Consider the following 16,788-nt stretch of genomic DNA (forward strand, 5'->3'; position numbering starts at 1 on the left):
ACTAGCCCGTTGAGGGGGCTGGGACTGGTTAAAAGTGAGGGAGGAAGCTCGCCAGGGAGTTCGATGTGGCACAACCCCAGGCTCCGATCAGGTCAGGAGCCGCAGAGCCTCGCCCAGGCCACTAGAGGGTCGAGCGAGCCCTCCCCAGGGCTCTGACTGACCCTAAACCAGGCGCATTCCAAACTCTCCCCGCAGGCCGGCGTAGCATGGGGTCTATTTACCTCCCCCGTCCGCCCATGGACTCGTCCCCCTCCCCCGCCCCGCCCCGCCTTCGCCTCTGCCTCTCTAGCCAATGAGAAGCTAGCGCTGGGCAGCTGTGCTCGCTCATTGGGGAAACACAGCTGCCAACCAATGAGAGCGGACGAATTGCGTGGCAAAGGTGGGGGAATTGTCCCTCCTCCATCGCCGAGCCGTTTTCCCTCAGGACAGGGGCCTGGGGTGGATAGGAAAGATGGCGGCTCTGAGAGACGCCGAGGATGAGCGGGGAAGGTAACAGGCCCCGTGGTTAGGGCGCCGGCTACCGCACCGGCCCGTGGCGAGGCAGCTGTGGGGCCAGGCGGATTTCTCCCATCCCCCCCTCAGAAGCCGTGAGAGCTCTCCGCCCCGCGCTGCCGGTCCCTGGGGCGCGGGAGTGCCTGTCCAGCGCGGAGCCTGTCCCGGCGCTGTAGTTAAGCGACCTCCCCGCCCGCTCAGCGCCGTCTGCCCCCAGGCCTGGGGGTCGCACAGGGACGGGGGGTGACCCAGCGATGTAGTGGGATCAGCCTCGCTGTAGCGTAGGTCAGGCCTTAGGGCCAGGCTTTGAAAGGGACTCGGCTGCCTAACTCCCAGAGGCACTTCCCGGGCTTGCCTCGCTGGCACCGACATCGCGGCAGGCTTGTAAATCTCACACTCGCTCCTTCCGGCGCAAGTCGGGGTGCGGCCGTTTCTGTCAGTACCAGGGTGCCCTGTTTTCTGGTGACCTGCGTAGGTTTTTACCAAGATCTCACGCGCGCGCACACACACGCCCTTGACCTCCAGTCGCTCAAGATGTGAACCCCGCAACTGATTTAGTGACTCTGGTCCCAGTTTCTGGGTGTACGTGCATACAGGGTCATCCCTGCGTGCCCCTTTTCTATGGCATGGGACCACAAATCCCTGCCGAATTAGGGCACTTCAAGCGTGTTCCTTTGTGATGGTAGAGCTCCGTGTATGCCCTCCCCCCGTCAGTCTTTTAATGTATTTATCCTCACCCCTGTGAGGTCGGGAAGTGTTATCCCCATTTTACATATGGAGAACAGAGGTACAGAAAGACTATGGGTATGTCTACATTGCAAAGACAAACCCGCAGCTGGCCTGTGCCAGCTGACTTGGGCACCTGGGACTCACAGGGTCCGAGAGCTTGGGCTCCAGCCTGAACTTGGAAGTTTACACAGCAATTAAACAGCCCCTTAGCCCCGATCACCAAGAGCCGGAGTCAGCTGGCATGGGCCAGCTGCGGATGTCTGATTGCAGCGTAGATATACCCTGGCCTAAGGGTACATGTATGTTGCAGGTAGAAGTGCAATTTCCAGCTCAGGTAGATATACATGCACTAGCTTTGAGCAGGCTAACATGCTAAAAATAGCAGTGGACTAGCTGCCTCAGTACAAACCTGTCCAAGACTTAGGTACATACTTGAGCAGCTAGCTTGTGCCACCATCTGCGCTGTCATGGTTACATTGATATTTTTAGCAAGCTGGTTTATGTGCATCTATGCCATCTTGCTTCAGTGTAGGTGTACCCTGAGTGACTTAGAATTACAGGGTTAAAAGGTCCACAGAGGTCATCTGGTTTTAACCCCCTGCCACGATGTAGGATTTGTTGTCTAAATTTTATCTAAGACCACATAGAAAGTCTGTGGGAGAGCAGGGATTTGAAGCCAGTTTTCCCAGTTCCTAGCGTCTTAGCCACTGGACCATCCATTCTCTATTGCAGGGGTAGTCAGTTGTTTTTTGTCAAGGTCCAGATTTCTTTGTCAGGTCATAGTCAAGATTCAGATTCCAGGGAAGAAAATAATAAACCTCTAATGATTAAGTAAATAAAAAGATTTCTGTGTCCATTCAAAAATGTCTGCCGGTCCAGATTTGACCCGCATTCTGTCTATTGATTACACCCGCTCTATTGTATGTGCCTGGGTGTAGGGACTGTCTCTCTTCAGGTTAATATAAAAAGTGTAGTGGGTTACCAACCTTTTTCATAAAGATAAATGCCTGTATTGTAGCCAATAAAAATATTCACAGAATTTACGAGAAGTATGTAAATACAGTTTTTTTTAAAATTTTAAGTAACGTGTTTTGGGGCAATCAGCTTTATGTGTCATCCTTTCTTAATACAAAGGAGGAGGGTCTAAAGTAAAACCTTGTTACTCAAAATGTATTTGACTAGTTTGAGCAGTCTATTTTAAATTATTTAAAATACTTCATAGAAGAAATACTAAGAAAAGTATTGTAATGTATTTTTGTACAAGAGTAATAAATTCTTCAGAATAGACTGCATTGCAGTCCTTTGATATTACATCTTGACTGAGAGGCAAGATTGTGCTTGCAAGTAATCCCATTGACTTCTCAGGTGTGTAAACTTACTTGTGTGAGTTTTCAGGATTGGGCCTTTCTTTCTTTTCTACTATGCTTTATAAGACATCTCCCTGTTGACAGTTAGCAAAACATAAGCATCATAAATTATTCTTCTTAATTCAAGGTGTAGTCTCCATGACTGTCAAGTTGCCTTGAGATTGTATGCATTAAGTGCAGTACAATATGCCCAGTCCTAGTTTTGCTATTTATTTCAGTGGCAGTCAGGATCAGGCCTATTAACTAATATACCTAACCCTCATGAGGTGGCATTATTCCCATTTTGCATATGGCAAAACCAAAAGAGAGATGTGAAGTGACTTGTCCAACATCAATGACAGAACCGGGAATGGAATCCAATTCTGGCTCCAAGTCTAGTATCCTTTCCACTGAACCATGCTGGCTCCTAAATGAAGTATTTTGCAGATGGGATCCTGAGGCAGAGAGATTAAGTGACTAGATGAAGATGTCATAGGATAATTATTGCAGAGCTGGGAAATGAACCCAGTTCCCCTGAGTCCCAATCCAGTAGCCTATGCCCATGTTTCCCAAACTTGGGACGCCACTTGTTCAGCGAAAGCCCCTGGCGGGCCAGGCCGGTTTGTTTACCTGCACACGCGGAAAGTAAACAAACCAGCCCAGCCAGCCAGGGGCTTTCCCTGAACAAGCGGCGACCCAAGTTTGGGAAACACTGGCCTATGCACAGAACAATTCTGCCTTCTAAATGGGGCTGTCAGATGTGGCAGAACACAGACTCATTTTCCAGTCATGCACCTTTAAGATTTTTCTTTGGTAACTACTGTTTCATTAACTGTGTTGAATATGTTGAGCAATACTGTTCCCATAAACACCCTGAGCTGGGTGGAGTCTTATCTTAAATTGAGTCCAAAAAGCTTTAATTATGTAAGTGCACAATCATATGCAATTTAGAATGGGGGGATGGGAAGTTTAATGCTCACTGTATACACTTTTTTAATGAATATTTAAGAGGGTGTTTTTAAATGCTGTAATATAAAAACACACTATGGCAGTGTTATATTTGCTAATGTTGCTCTGTGTACGTAGCTTGTGTATAATAGTATATGTCTGGTATATAATTCAATTAATACGAACTGATTACTTTTATATGAATCAGAAAAATTAAGTCCATGTTGCTTTGGGAATGAGATAATGATGATCAGTAGGTTGGATTCAAAATAATTGCAGGCTCGTATGAGGACCATATTTAGTTATGTTTACCTGATAATTTTGAAAAACAGGACATAATATTTTTGACAGCTCTGGTATTTGTAAATCCTAAATTTATAATCTTTCCTATATTCTTAAGGAGTAGGATAAGCATTCTGTTTAGTTATGGAGCATTTTTGTGTGTTTTTTTAGCAGAAGTATGAAAGATAAGGCCAAGATCAATTTAAGAAAATATGATGTTGGAAACAAATTCTCCCATTTGCCACTAGCCAAAGCATCTGTTCTTATGCCTCTAATGGTTAAAGATGGAAAGCTGCATGTGCTATTTACTGTCAGATCAATGAAGGTATGTGAACCAGAAGGTCAAAGCCAACTGTATAACATCAAAAGTAAAATGAGAAAGTGTGTTGCAAGATTAAGCTGTGTGAAAAGAAACAGTGAAGGAAGGAAAGCACTCAGCTGATACTCATATTAACCCATATTCTTATCCAAGTATTAGTCTCTATGTACAAATCTTAATTGTTACTGCATGGTTTTAGAGTATAGTCTTCACACATGTATGCAACCAAAATATCCATACACACCTCTTTATTTGCACATGCTAACATTGATCACTGATATTTACTTTCCAGATACACAACAATAATTTGGATGTTTCTGTAAAGTCTGATACAAGTTTCCAAGTCAGAGTAAAGGGGACTATTGATCAGTTTCCTACAGAATTTAATTAAAACAAAAATTTGACCTGTGCAATAAAGTTTTTACCAATGTGATTCCTAAGGTTGTATCTAACATTACTTTTCCAGTCTCTTTCTTCACTTCTAGATGTGAGAGACCAAATCTACCTTCCTCTCCATTTTGTGCCAGTGATATCTTTCTAAAACTATTATTGTTACATATTATACCTAGGTCTACTGTCTGTACTTTTTGATAAGTAATTTACCTGGCTGCTTTTTCGGCTTCTGAGAGGTGCAACATCTCTTGAAAGATGCAGTAATAATGTTCCTACTTAAAAATCTTGACACTGTAATAACTGTGCTTACAATAACTGAGCAGACACACTGATGGTAAATGAGCTTTCTAACAAAGGCTCTGGTTCGTTCATAGAACTCACTATTATGAAAGTGAAACTTCAAATAAATATAGAGACATTACTTATTCAGAGGTGTTTTTCTGCTGTTGATTTTGGTTTTTTTAATGAATTCTGTACCTTGCATATTTAATTATTTTGTTTGACCATGCAAAAGTAACCATTTTAGTGACAGATAGTTCCAAAGAGCTTTTTCAATCTCTTATGTGAGGCAGAGATGGCAAAAGGCCTTGAAATGTGGTTATAAATTTTAAAGGAAAGTATACAATATAAAGCATATGATGATAAAAGGTAACACGTTACTATGAAAATGCCTCTTCTTTTGTGTGATGCTGAAAGTGAGGGACCTAGACTGGGAAGATATAGACACCGTGTTCAGATGTTGAGAAAGCTTCCTCATACAGCTCTGACTATGCATTTCTCTTCTCACCTGTAGAGCTCTTGTTCCAGTTCTCAGCCTTGTTGATTAGAAGGATCTACAATAATTTGGAGTAATTTTGTGGACACAAGGATTTAAGATGAAATCAGAAAACTCATGATACTTAATAATACTCCTTTAATTTCCAGTTGAGAAGATCACCAGGGGAAGTGTGCTTTCCAGGAGGTAAAAGTGAGCCAACAGATAGAGATGAAATAGCCACTGCTCTCCGGGAAGCCAAGGAAGAAGTGGGACTCTATCCAGAGCAAGTGGAGGTCATCTGTAGGCTTGTACCTGGAATTGATAAAGTAAGGTGTACCAAAAAGAATCAAACAACTCTGAATATTATGAGGAAACAAGCTGAAAATTGCATTTCACTTCTATAAGCTTATCACTGACATTTCAAACCTGTAGCAATGAGTGACCTTTTACTTTGTAACAGGAATGCAGCCAGTATACTTCCTCTGTTCTGGAGATGTCTTTTGAGGTGTAAATCAGTGTTACATTTTCAAGCTTCTAGGCTCTAGCTATCTCTCTCATGGGAACAGTTTTCACATACTAGAGAAAAGATATAAAGTGCTACATTTTCAAAGCAAGTTTTTTCATATTTTTATGTATAGGTCACAATTATCTTCTGTTAATGCTCTAATTTGTGTTTGTTTATTTATATATTAGTCTTCTTACTGTTAGTTTTATCCTGCCAGATAAGAAGATGAAAGTAGTTTCTCCTAGGAGTACAGTGGAAACATGCATTATGTAATATTTGGAAACTTGAAGTATTTAGGTAAAGGTAGCTTTAAAGCACAAAAATTCATAGAAAGGACAAGTCTAGCTGTTACAACAGTTTTCTTAAATATTTTCCTGATAAGTGCATCATTCAATATATCATTATGCATTATAATAATTTGAAATATACATTTGAGTATACCAAAAATGTTAACTTTTAGTGCTCTCTGTTACAGCACTATCTACTTTTGTAGGGTCTCACAACCAATTTCATTTTGAGAATTCTTAAGGTTGATATAAAAATGGTGTAATGTAATCAATTGAATAAAAATATACTTGGTTACCTAATGGATCTTGGTCTACAAACACCCTTACCTGTCTTATTCTGCTCTGTTACCTTGATATAAATCCAGAGTGATTGGATGTAAATAGTCTATCCAGATTTACACTAGAGTAACTGAGAGCAGATTGTGACCCTTGTGTTTGGAACAGTAACATTTCCTTGCTGACTCTACAAGTGATGATGGTTGGCTTTCATTGTAACAGTATGTGTCAGGTTTTCATATTTATAATCTGTACGAATAGGCTGCTTGTGAATGCCTTACAGTTTATCAGTGACCTCTACTGTATGGAATATCAGACTCACTTGTGTGTGTGATTGTTGCCCTGTATTGGTAGCAGTGTGCAGAGAATATAAACACTAATGTGTGTCCCAAATGAGCAAGGTGCATAAGCACCTGCGTAAGTTGAAACACATAAGTAGTTACATTGATATCAATGCTAAAAAGTACATAAATGCTTAACTATGTAATTTTTGAATTAGGGCCCGAAACGGCTTCACAAGTATGATTGTTTCATAGGTTATCAACAGTGATGATTTTGTTATACTGTAGATAGATTTTCTAAAACATTTGAAAAAAAACAGGATTTTCTTCTTAGTATTTCAAACAAGTTCATGTTTTTTCTTCCTTTCAGGTGGGTTCTTTGGTAACACCAGTTGTAGGATTTATAGAGGACACATTCCAGGCCAGACCTAATCCAGATGAAGTGAGTGATGTGTTTTTGGTGCCACTGGAGTACTTTATCGATCCGTTAAAGTACATGACCTTGCCTTATAAAAGAGCAGATGGTGTTGCAAGTTGGCTGCACAGTTTTGTATATGATGACCCTGAGCGTAAAACATCACTTAGGATATGGGGACTCACTGCACACTTTGCTGTATTTCTTGCTCTTGTAATTTTTGAAAAGAAACCTACATTTGCAATTCCGTATGATTTTGACAACTTAATTTCATCCTCTGAGAAGAGTTTCATGGAGCAGTATATATCGCTATATCAGGGAAGAAGCAGCAAACTGTGAGCTGTGGGACTGGCACATCAGTGTAAACAGTTGGTTTAAATTATTTTTCAAACTTTACTATTTGATTTTCTGAATCAGAAATTGTTCCGTTTTAATGCCTGTATTGGATTACAAAAAATAAAGTGCTGATAGATTAATGAGCCCTAAATAGTTTAATTTCTGTATTTATTTCACATGTATTTAAAAAAATCTTGGCCTTGTGCGTATCTGATCCTGGTCCTGCTCTCACTGAAGTTTGGCCGTTGACTTCAGTGGAAAGAGGAGCGGGGCCTGTATTTGTACACATATAAAACTATTGGAGGAAAACATTTTCCCAGGGTGAGCCCTAGTACTACATGTCAGATTTCAGCCTCAGATTATTTTTACAGGCATATTAGAATCCCTTGAACTAAAAACGGTTATAAGGGAAAAGAAGATGCCATCTTAACTGTAGTAATGCAAATGGTGTTAAAATAATGCTGATATTCCTTTCTTTGGTGTAAAGCAATAGGCCATGCCTGCATTTCCCACTAACTACCCACTAGTGCAAAGTATTGTCCTACAAACTCTGCACTAGCAGCAGGAAGAGGCCACTCCTCTTTGCTAAGGCAAAACTCCCACTGAAATCAATAGGACAGAGTCGGAGAAGCAATTGGGAAGATGACAATAACCTGACCTGGGTTTCAGTGCCTCCAAAGATGGACTCTGGCTGTGGTCCCGTTAATAATGTCAGGGGAAATAGACAAATTCGCTCACAGTGGGCAACACTATATGGTACATCAATATTCCTGCTGCCCAAAGTAAAATGCGCAGATTCTTGTGCACAGCTATTCAGAGCTCTTGGGCTGAGGTACAGATGATGCACAGGACTGGATCTGCTACTGCACACAGCTATGTTTATTTAGTTAATTGAGTTGTCATGACAACTGCTTCAGTGTATAGGTTGCCATTGGCATCTGATGAATACAAGCAAATCTTAAAATTTTCTAGCCAGGTCAGCAAAGTCTGAGAGATATGCTGTACATTTGCACAAGATAGAGATGGTATTTTTAAAGGTACATCACTAAGAACCCAATGCTGTATACATTTGGGTGACAGGTTTCAGAGTGGTAGCATGTTAGTCTGTATCAGCAAAAACAACGAGGAGTCCTTGTGGCACCTTAGAGACTAACACATTTATTTGGGCATAAGCTTTTGTGGGCTAAAACCCACTTCATCAGATGCATGGAATGAAAAATACAGTAAGCAGTATATATAAGAAAAGATGGGAGTTGCCTTACCAAGTGGGGGCTCAGTGCTAACGAGGCCAATTCAATTAAGGTAGAAGTGACCTATTCTCAATAGTTGATTACTTTTGTAGTGCTAACGAGGCCAATGCAATCAAGGTGGATGTCACCCATTTCCAGCAGTTGACAAGAAGGTGTGAGTATCAGCAGAGGGAAAATTACTTTTTGTAGTGACTCATCCACTCCCAGTCTTTATTCAGGCTTAATTTGATGGTGTTCAGTTTGCAGATTAATTCCAGTTCTGCAGTTTCTCGTTGAAGTCTGTTTTTGAATTTTTTTTGTTGAAGAATTGCCACTTTTAATTCTGTTATTGAGTGTCCAGGGAGATGGAAGTGTTGTCCTACTGGTTTTTGAATGTTGCAATTCTTGATGTCTGATTTGTGTCCATTTATTCTTTTGCGTAGAGATCGTCCGGTTTGGCCAATGTACATGGCAGAGGGACATTGCTGGCACATGGCATATATCACATTGGTAGATGTGCAGGTGAACGAGTCCCCGATGGTGTGTGGCTTATGTGGTTAGGTTCGATGATGGTGTCCCTTGAATAGATATTCGGACAGAGTTGGCAATGGGATTTGTTGTAGGGTTTGGTTCCTGGGTTAGTATTTTTGTTGTGTGGTGTGTGGTTGCTGGTGAGTATTTTCTTCAGGTTGGGTGGCTGTCTGTAAGCAAGGACTGGCCTGTCCCCCAAGGTCTGTGAAAGTAAGGGATCGTCCTTCAGGATAGGTTGTAGATCCTTGATGATACGCTGGAGAGGTTTTAGTTGGGGGCTGTAGGTGATGGCTAGTGGCGTTCTGTTGCTTTCTTTGTTGGGTTTGTCCTGTAGTAGGTGACTTCTGGGTACCCTTCTGGCTCTGTCAATCTGTTTCTTCACTTCAGCAGATGGATATTCTAATTTTAAGAACGCTTGATAGAGATCCTGTAGGTGTTTGTCTCTGTCTGAGGGATTGGAGCAAATGCGATTGTATCTTAGAGCTTGGCTGTAGACGATAGATCATGTGATGTGGTCTGGATGAAAGCTGGAGGCATGTAGGTAAGTATAGCAGTCAGTAGATTTCAGGTATAGGGTGGTATTTATGTGATCATTGCTTATTTGCACTGTAGTGTCCAGGAAGTGGATCTCTTTTGTGGACTGGACAAGGCTGAGGTTGATGGTGGGGTGGAAATTGTTGAAATCCTGGTGGAATTCCTCAAGGGCCTCCTTCCCATGGGTCCAGATGATGAAGATGTCATCAGTGTGGTGCTTGGGGATGAGAGCTGAGGAATTGTTGTTCTAAGGCAGCCATAAAAGTGTTGGCATACTGTGGAGCCATGTGGGTACCCATAGAAGTGCCACTGACTTGAAGGTATAAAAATTGTCCCCAAATCTACTCATGGTTTGCAGGATCAGGCTGAATTCACCTAAAATACAGTATTATCAGAACAAGGACCTGCTCCTGCTCCCAGTTAAATTAACAGAGCTTGTGTTTACACAGCGCAGTGGGAGCAGGAATTATAAGATATTTACAGTGTTAAGAAAGAGAAGCTTGAAAAAATAAAGGTCAGTGGTACAATTCCTGCATAATAGACTAGTCCTAAAGGCAAAATGCCTTGAGAATGTGAGCTGTTAAATAAATAAAGTTAGTATAAAGTTTGCAATGCAAGTGTATGACAGGCCAGAACTTTTTACTTTATCACGTTAAATAGGACATTTCACCTCTATCTGTGTTCACTGAATATCAAGACTAAAAGTGTAGTGGTTTACTGCTCTGACTCTTAAAGAAGCTGATTTCTCTTCTTTAGGAATGTTCCAATTTCTACTATGTTTCACATCAGGCTCCAGGCTAGAATGGCTCTTCCATTTCATCCAGTAGAGTTGGCATTTCATCTTGTAGCCCATGAAATACAAAACACTTGAGCAGAGATGTTCTTAGCAAAAAGATAAGCTAGTAATGAATCTGAAAAGATTGATGTGCTTGTACAGACATCTGAGTATGTAATATGAATGACTGCTCAATGTTATATGTACTGTAGCCTGAAGAAGATAAAGATGCCTTTAAATTTATGATGCAAAGAATAAAACCTCACAATTCTTCACATTAAATGAATATTATTTCATTTTTAAAGGGTACTAGGAATTATAGTGATAACACTTCCCATTGAATACAATGCAACTTATATATCATTGTCTTGGCACAAGTGGGCATGTATCCATAGCTTGTAATATGCATTCTTTGTAAAGCTCAGTCCCACTTTTGGATATCTAGCAATATGAGCTGTAACTGATGTGAGACTTTCCTTCAGAACTTTTGCTAAATTCTTTGAGTATCCTTAGCGTATATCTAGACTGCAGCTGGGAGGTGAAATTCCAAGCACAGGTAGATAGACTTGCACTAGCTCAACCTGAGCTAGAGCACTAAAAATAGCTGTGTTGCTGTTGTGGCACTGGCAGCAGCTCATGTTAGCCACCCAAGTCCAAGCCCGCCCAACCTCCTGCATCTGAGCTTGGATGGCTAGCCTGGGCCACTGCCTTCACCGTAACATTCACACTGCCATTTTTAGCATGCTAGCTCAAGCTGAGCTACCACAAGTCAGTCTGCCCGGACTGCAAATCGTACCTCCTAGCTGTAGCATAGACATAGCCTTGCAGATTTTGACAGTTGTCTCATTTTTTCACTGTCTATTTTCATCACATAATTCAGCCATTGCCTGGCCATTCAGGAGTCCTGGTAACAGCTGCTCTGTTCAGTTATTCATATACAGCTTTTGAAGTCTCCTGCAGACACCGGCTGTGGTAACTAAACTTTCTTTGATACAGTCTGCACCTGGGGCAGCACTCAAGAAAGTATTGTTCAGTTTCTCTGATTGTTCTCCGCTGCATCACCTCGGCCATCTGAACTCTCATCCTGCTATTCATAGGTCTCTAGCATGCCTTACCGGAGCTTCTTATTTGGATATAAAGACCTACCTTTCCAAAAGGCACGAGTGATTGGTCCTTGAGTGCTTGTCTACTAGATTCCACTTTGGTGCATATGTGCCCCATATGTGTGAGATTGGTTTCTTTTGGCCGGCAGTGTCCGTTGGAGCTGTGCTGCACCCTACATGCCCTCATTCCCCTAGGATCCAAGGACGCACCCAAGGACATAAAGGGTAGAGCAAGCCCAAGCACCAATTAATTCATCCTTCCCACCCATGGCAGTGAGATGGAACTCTTGCAGTGTCCTTCGCTGTGCACTATGCATTTTTTCTAAGGGTAGTTAATAATATTATTATACAGTCATTGGCATTTACAAACAAACAAAAACAAAAAATCACCTTTTTCGATCAGATCTCCCAGATCTATCTGCTGAAACAAAGTCCCCAGGGTTCACAACTTGCTCTTCTTGTGACATGGCTATCCTGCTTAATGAGGGGCAGTCAAGGTGTCTTTTTTGCCTTGGAGAGGGGCACGTCCATGCTCAATCTGTTGCTCCTTCTCTAAGAGGACACAGAAAGTGAGAGAGGCCCATCTTAAACTTTGTCTTAAAGACAGCCTCAGGACCTGATAGTGCCTGACCTGCAGCTCAACTCCAAGGCAAAAAAGGTACCTTGACTGGGCTAGTTCACTCTCTCAGGTGCCTAATCAAATTAGGCAAAGACCTCATCAGACTGCTGTTTCCCCTCATGATCTTCAGCCAAAAGTAGTTTGTTGTCCAAATAGAGTTCTTCTTACACCTCAGCATAGACCAGTCACTGAGTACCCAAGGTACTGCCTGAAGCCATAGTCCGCATTGCTCCTAGTACTGACCTCTCAGTACTGATAGAAACCCGTTCAGTGCTGACAACTCCAGTGCCGATGGCTTCAGCCTCTATGGTGCAGAAGCTTTTGGCAGTGACTTTTTCAACAATGAAGATGTCCTCGGTACTGAATGATCTTGCAGTGACACACAGCCAGAGTCACCCTTGTTCTCCTCTTCTGCTATTAGATGACCTTCTACCTCAGTATCTCTCACTAATACCATTATGACACCAGTGAGCTCTTTGGCTCAGGTTGTATGGAGGATTCAAGATCGACCTAGGACACCAGACAGTAGATCCCTCTGTGGAGAAAGAATATGCATTTTCTTCCTTCCCTTCTGAGCATAGTAGGGAGCCTAGAAAATGGTGGGGTAAATTGTCCGTCTCTGCCTTAGGGAGCAGCCTGTATTGTCTCTCTCTGTGATTGGGTTCTTGTGTGGTATTCTTCTGAATTCTAAGAAATAAAGTACTGTTACATTGCAACCTTCAAACAAGAGTACTTTGTTTTTATCTGACTTCTCTGTGTATGCTGTGAAAATTAGACTAATGCCAACTCAGTGATTGTCTGACATTTATTTGGCTAGTACAGATGTCAACATGCCGTGGTAACGAAACCCATCACCTCTTCAACACACCTAATCCCTAAAGACAGCGAGGCAGAAAAGGTGACAGTCTTCTCCTTTCAGCGTGCAGTATGCATTGCTGTCAGCAAACTAGCTCCATTTCTGACAATGTCAGTTTTCAATTACTTTTCTGTATGGTGAAATATAGCCAGAGATGCAATGTATAAAACACCTAAAAGTCCAAAATGTATAGTGGCAGTCCAAAGAAGTATCATAAACAGGTAGAGGGCATGTAGTAATAATACGAGTTTCCATGTGATTCCTTGCCAACATGTATTAACCATAGCCTGAAGGGGTCACCTTTGTGTATAGGAATAGTTCATAATCATTCAATTTTAGTTCACGTCAATTAACTTACCAGACTGCTGAAACCACTAAAAAGGAGGCCAATTTTAGAAGTGATGTAGGCCCCTGTCCACTCTGGCATAAACTGAGCTCATTTGTTATCAAACTCTGACCGCTTTTGTTTTCACTAGTCTGGCGAGAGCTAACCCAGCAGCCAAAAGGTAAAAAAAACTCCATAGTGGATTACCAGTTCTCAGAGCAATCCAATCCCCTAAACAAAAATCCTTCTTAGCTCCTATCTGGATGTGAAGAAGAGTACACCAACATCCACAGCGACTGTAGCAAAACCAGTGGTACATGGCTACAGAATACCTAGAAGAACAAGATATGAAAGAACTCCAAAAATCTTTGGAATTCAAAGAGGTAGTTAATACTTAGCCCCCAGATAGCACCAGATCCATAGTACAGTATAAACACTAACTAATTTTCATATCATACCTGTGTGGCATCATTTATCCCCATTGAGGATAAACGGGGGGCGGGGGGAACAGAGGCACAAAGAGATGAAGGGATTAGGCCCAGACAATGCAGCGACTCTATCGCAAAGACAGGATGCTCAAGGGTTTCAACAAAATTTCACCATGCTTGGCTAAATTAGCAATGCCATGTCTTTTCAGGCCAATTTCCCCATCGTCCTTATCGTCACGACTGAATCTGCTTATAATTGTTGTTCCTGCCCTTTAGGCTACGTCTGTACTACTCACCACTAGTGGTAGCTTATGGTGTATGGATAGCTACCGACCACCGTGAAAAGCACATCACATCCACACTACATGTGTATGTGTCAGCAAAATGCTCGGGCAGGGGGGAGGCAGCAGGGAAAGTTTGGGCCTTTCCCTGCTGCCACAGTCTTCCCCAGGGCTCCAGCAGCAAGGATGTACCCAAGTCTTTCCCTGTGACGGTGAAGGGCTCCAGTAGTGGGGAGCTGGCAGAGCCTTTCCATGCTGCTGGAGCCTTCCCCCATGCTGGAGTCTTTCACTGCGACACAGAAAGGCTCCAGCAGTGGAACGCCGCACTGCAAAAAATAGCATCGTAAACAGGAAGGCATAGCCCCAGTGAGTAGAGAGCCCTTCAGGCGTGTCTTTACTCCTCTAAGGCTGGCCTTACAAACTACACCACTATTTGTATCCATTTTAGGGGGTGGGTTGCACGAGTTTGTATGTGACACGCTGCCAAAAGCGGCATGCAGTCTAGATGCACCCTTCTAAATGCACTCAGAGGTTAATCCAGCTAGTGAACATATATTTGTAAAGCGTGCATGTATGTTTCCTCTGTATAACACAGAGTTATCAGAGAAGTACAGGTATCAGGCAACAGCATGTAAGTAAAGATGTTTTGATATGATAAGCTGTTCTGTTTTTTAAAAAATTGTACAGTGTAATTCCATTTAGCCAAATAGAATGGAGGATGTGGCATATTTTTAACTGCATGAGATTTTGATTCATGGGTATATTTCAGTGCAAAGGATAAAAGACAGGCATATCCCACTTTTGGATAGTAGAGGTTGACAGGTAAAATGGGATTAGCTCTATCTATGCATGTACTTATATGATTTTCATTACCATGATACCTGGTTCTGTCATATTTTGCTAAATAGAAGCAGCCATCTCCATTGTAGATCTATTGTAAAGAATAAAAAGCAACAGAAGAGACATATGTAGGAGGGAATAATTTACCTCCTTAAACAAAAGCATCCTTACAAAATATTTTTAAAAAAGTGTTTTTTAAAAGTGATCTATCTAATTTCAATTGTACACATCACTGTGTTCTCTGGGCAAAACTTATGTACAAGACTATTGAGAAAATACAATAATCAGATGAGTCATTCTGACATCACTTAGACTTGCCAAATCCACAGCAAGAAAGCTCTGGTTTCTTTTCCTTCTTAATTTAAAATACAACACATTTTCATTATTCCAAATGACTCCGAGGTGCTTTAAACTGCTTTTTTACACTAAAGGAGAAAATATAGCTCTCTGCAGTGACTACAAACAGAGAATTGATTAATTGCACCTCTGATTCATACAAGAATTCATACACATTTACGCTAAAGAGAAAAATCTCCCAGCTAAGATAAAAAAACCTCTGAGTGTAATTCAATGTATGAAATGTAAGATCTCAATATCAAAACGTGATAAACTTTACTGTTAAATATTCTCTTGCCTTCCCTTTGTTTTGATGTGTTATACTGATGGGAAATAATTGCTGATATCGCTTCACTGATAAGAGATGCAATTATGGACAATGGGTTATAATAATTGACAAAAATAAGTGTTACACAGACACATACTGCATTGTAAGTAAAATGCAATTTTCATCATTCACAATGGACATTTTATAGGACAGAAAAGATGTAGAATGAAGAATTGGCCCATTTAGAAATAAAATGGAAAAGCTAAGAGAATTGTGTGGTTTGTTATTTTTTCTGTGTCTCCAAGCTTTGGGCAGTTTATTTAAAACTACATTATAAAGGAAAATGTTCTATTTTGGTAGAACATTCACTTTAAAAATTGCCAAGGTTTAGACAAAGTAGGCCCCCTAAACATACAGTGGATTTATGTCTGCTGAAGATGGCTATATTATTTACCACAGTTTGCAACATACAATTCCTTAAAATAAAAAATCCTCTGTGCTTTGACTGCAAATGAGATTTAACTCATTGATGCAACAAAGAAAACGATATTGGCATGAACTAAAGAGATCTCATTCCACCCATTATATTAAGGGATTAAGGCCAGATTGTGCCATCCTTATGTTACCCCTCTTGACCTGAGCTGTTGACCAATATTCAGGGTCTTGCAGGTTGTTTCCATCATGGGGAGAAATTGATGATGGACGTAGGTATTTCTTTGGTGCAGTCCTGTTTATTTACAAAAAAAATGTACACACAGTCCTGTTTCTGTGAACACAGTAGGAATCAAACAGTAGGAAACAGTTTCTTTGTTCCGAGCCTGTTTTTCCAGACAGCACTTTACCCAAAAGCTCTCTCTGTGTCACACTACAAGAGCTTCTCTGGCAGCCTTTGCCTTTCTGCTACTTTCTCTGGCTGCTTGTATGGTATTTCTGGTTGCGTCCAGTGACACATACCCCCCTCCACTAAAAAAATACCCAACCCTCTGCATTTTCATTCAACCCCCAATGTAACTCCTCCGCCCACTTAGCTCAGATTCTGACTGGCCTTGTGTATGGCCTTGCATGTGTTTTGGGTGGTGGCTCCTATCGTTTCAGCTATCTTACTCCGAAAGAAACTTAACTGCTTCTTACAGGTATACTGAATGAAATGCCTATCAACTGCACCCAAGCCCCAGGATAACATTTATGATGAATAGCACTGTGCCCCTTGAATTATCAAATGGATTTAAACGGGACTGCTTGCAGAGTATGAACACTATGAATAACAGTAGCAGAAAATGGTCCTGAATAAATACAG

At 41.5% G+C, this 16,788-nt stretch overlaps 1 protein-coding gene across 4 annotated transcripts; it reads left to right on the forward strand.

The window, feature by feature from the left end:
* The first annotated feature begins 389 nt into the window (after positions 1 to 389).
* NUDT7 (nudix hydrolase 7) lies at positions 390 to 7,509 on the forward strand. 4 transcript variants are annotated; one of them, XM_084644726.1, is made up of 4 exons: positions 390 to 489; positions 3,969 to 4,122; positions 5,434 to 5,592; positions 6,986 to 7,509. In XM_084644726.1, exons 1-4 carry the CDS (start codon positions 452 to 454, stop codon positions 7,367 to 7,369), a joined length of 735 nt encoding a protein of 244 aa, XP_084500852.1. In that variant the 5' UTR covers positions 390 to 451; the 3' UTR covers positions 7,370 to 7,509. The 4 variants fall into 4 exon arrangements, with proteins under 4 accessions (XP_084500852.1, XP_084500853.1, XP_084500854.1 ...); XM_084644727.1 differs by having other exon boundaries at positions 3,972 to 4,122; XM_084644728.1 differs by lacking the exon at positions 390 to 489 and adding an exon at positions 517 to 963.
* Positions 7,510 to 16,788: the final 9,279 nt, after the last annotated feature.

Source organism: Lepidochelys olivacea, assembly GCF_965140295.1.
Source record: "Lepidochelys olivacea isolate rLepOli2 genome assembly, chromosome: 12".
Lineage (NCBI taxonomy): Eukaryota > Metazoa > Chordata > Testudines > Cheloniidae > Lepidochelys > Lepidochelys olivacea.

What these genes read in the sequence shown, in the direction of transcription:
- NUDT7 (XM_084644729.1), top strand. Translation starts at nt 3,313, where the DNA reads ATGGGGCTGTCAGATGTGGCAGAACACAGACTCATTTTCCAGTCATGC. An exon ending in ACCTTTAAGATTTTTCTTTG is followed by an intron (nt 3,381 to 3,968) that starts GTAACTACTGTT and finishes GTGTTTTTTTAG; the next exon opens with CAGAAGTATGAAAGATAAGG. An exon ending in TTACTGTCAGATCAATGAAG is followed by an intron (nt 4,123 to 5,433) that starts GTATGTGAACCA and finishes TTTAATTTCCAG; the next exon opens with TTGAGAAGATCACCAGGGGA.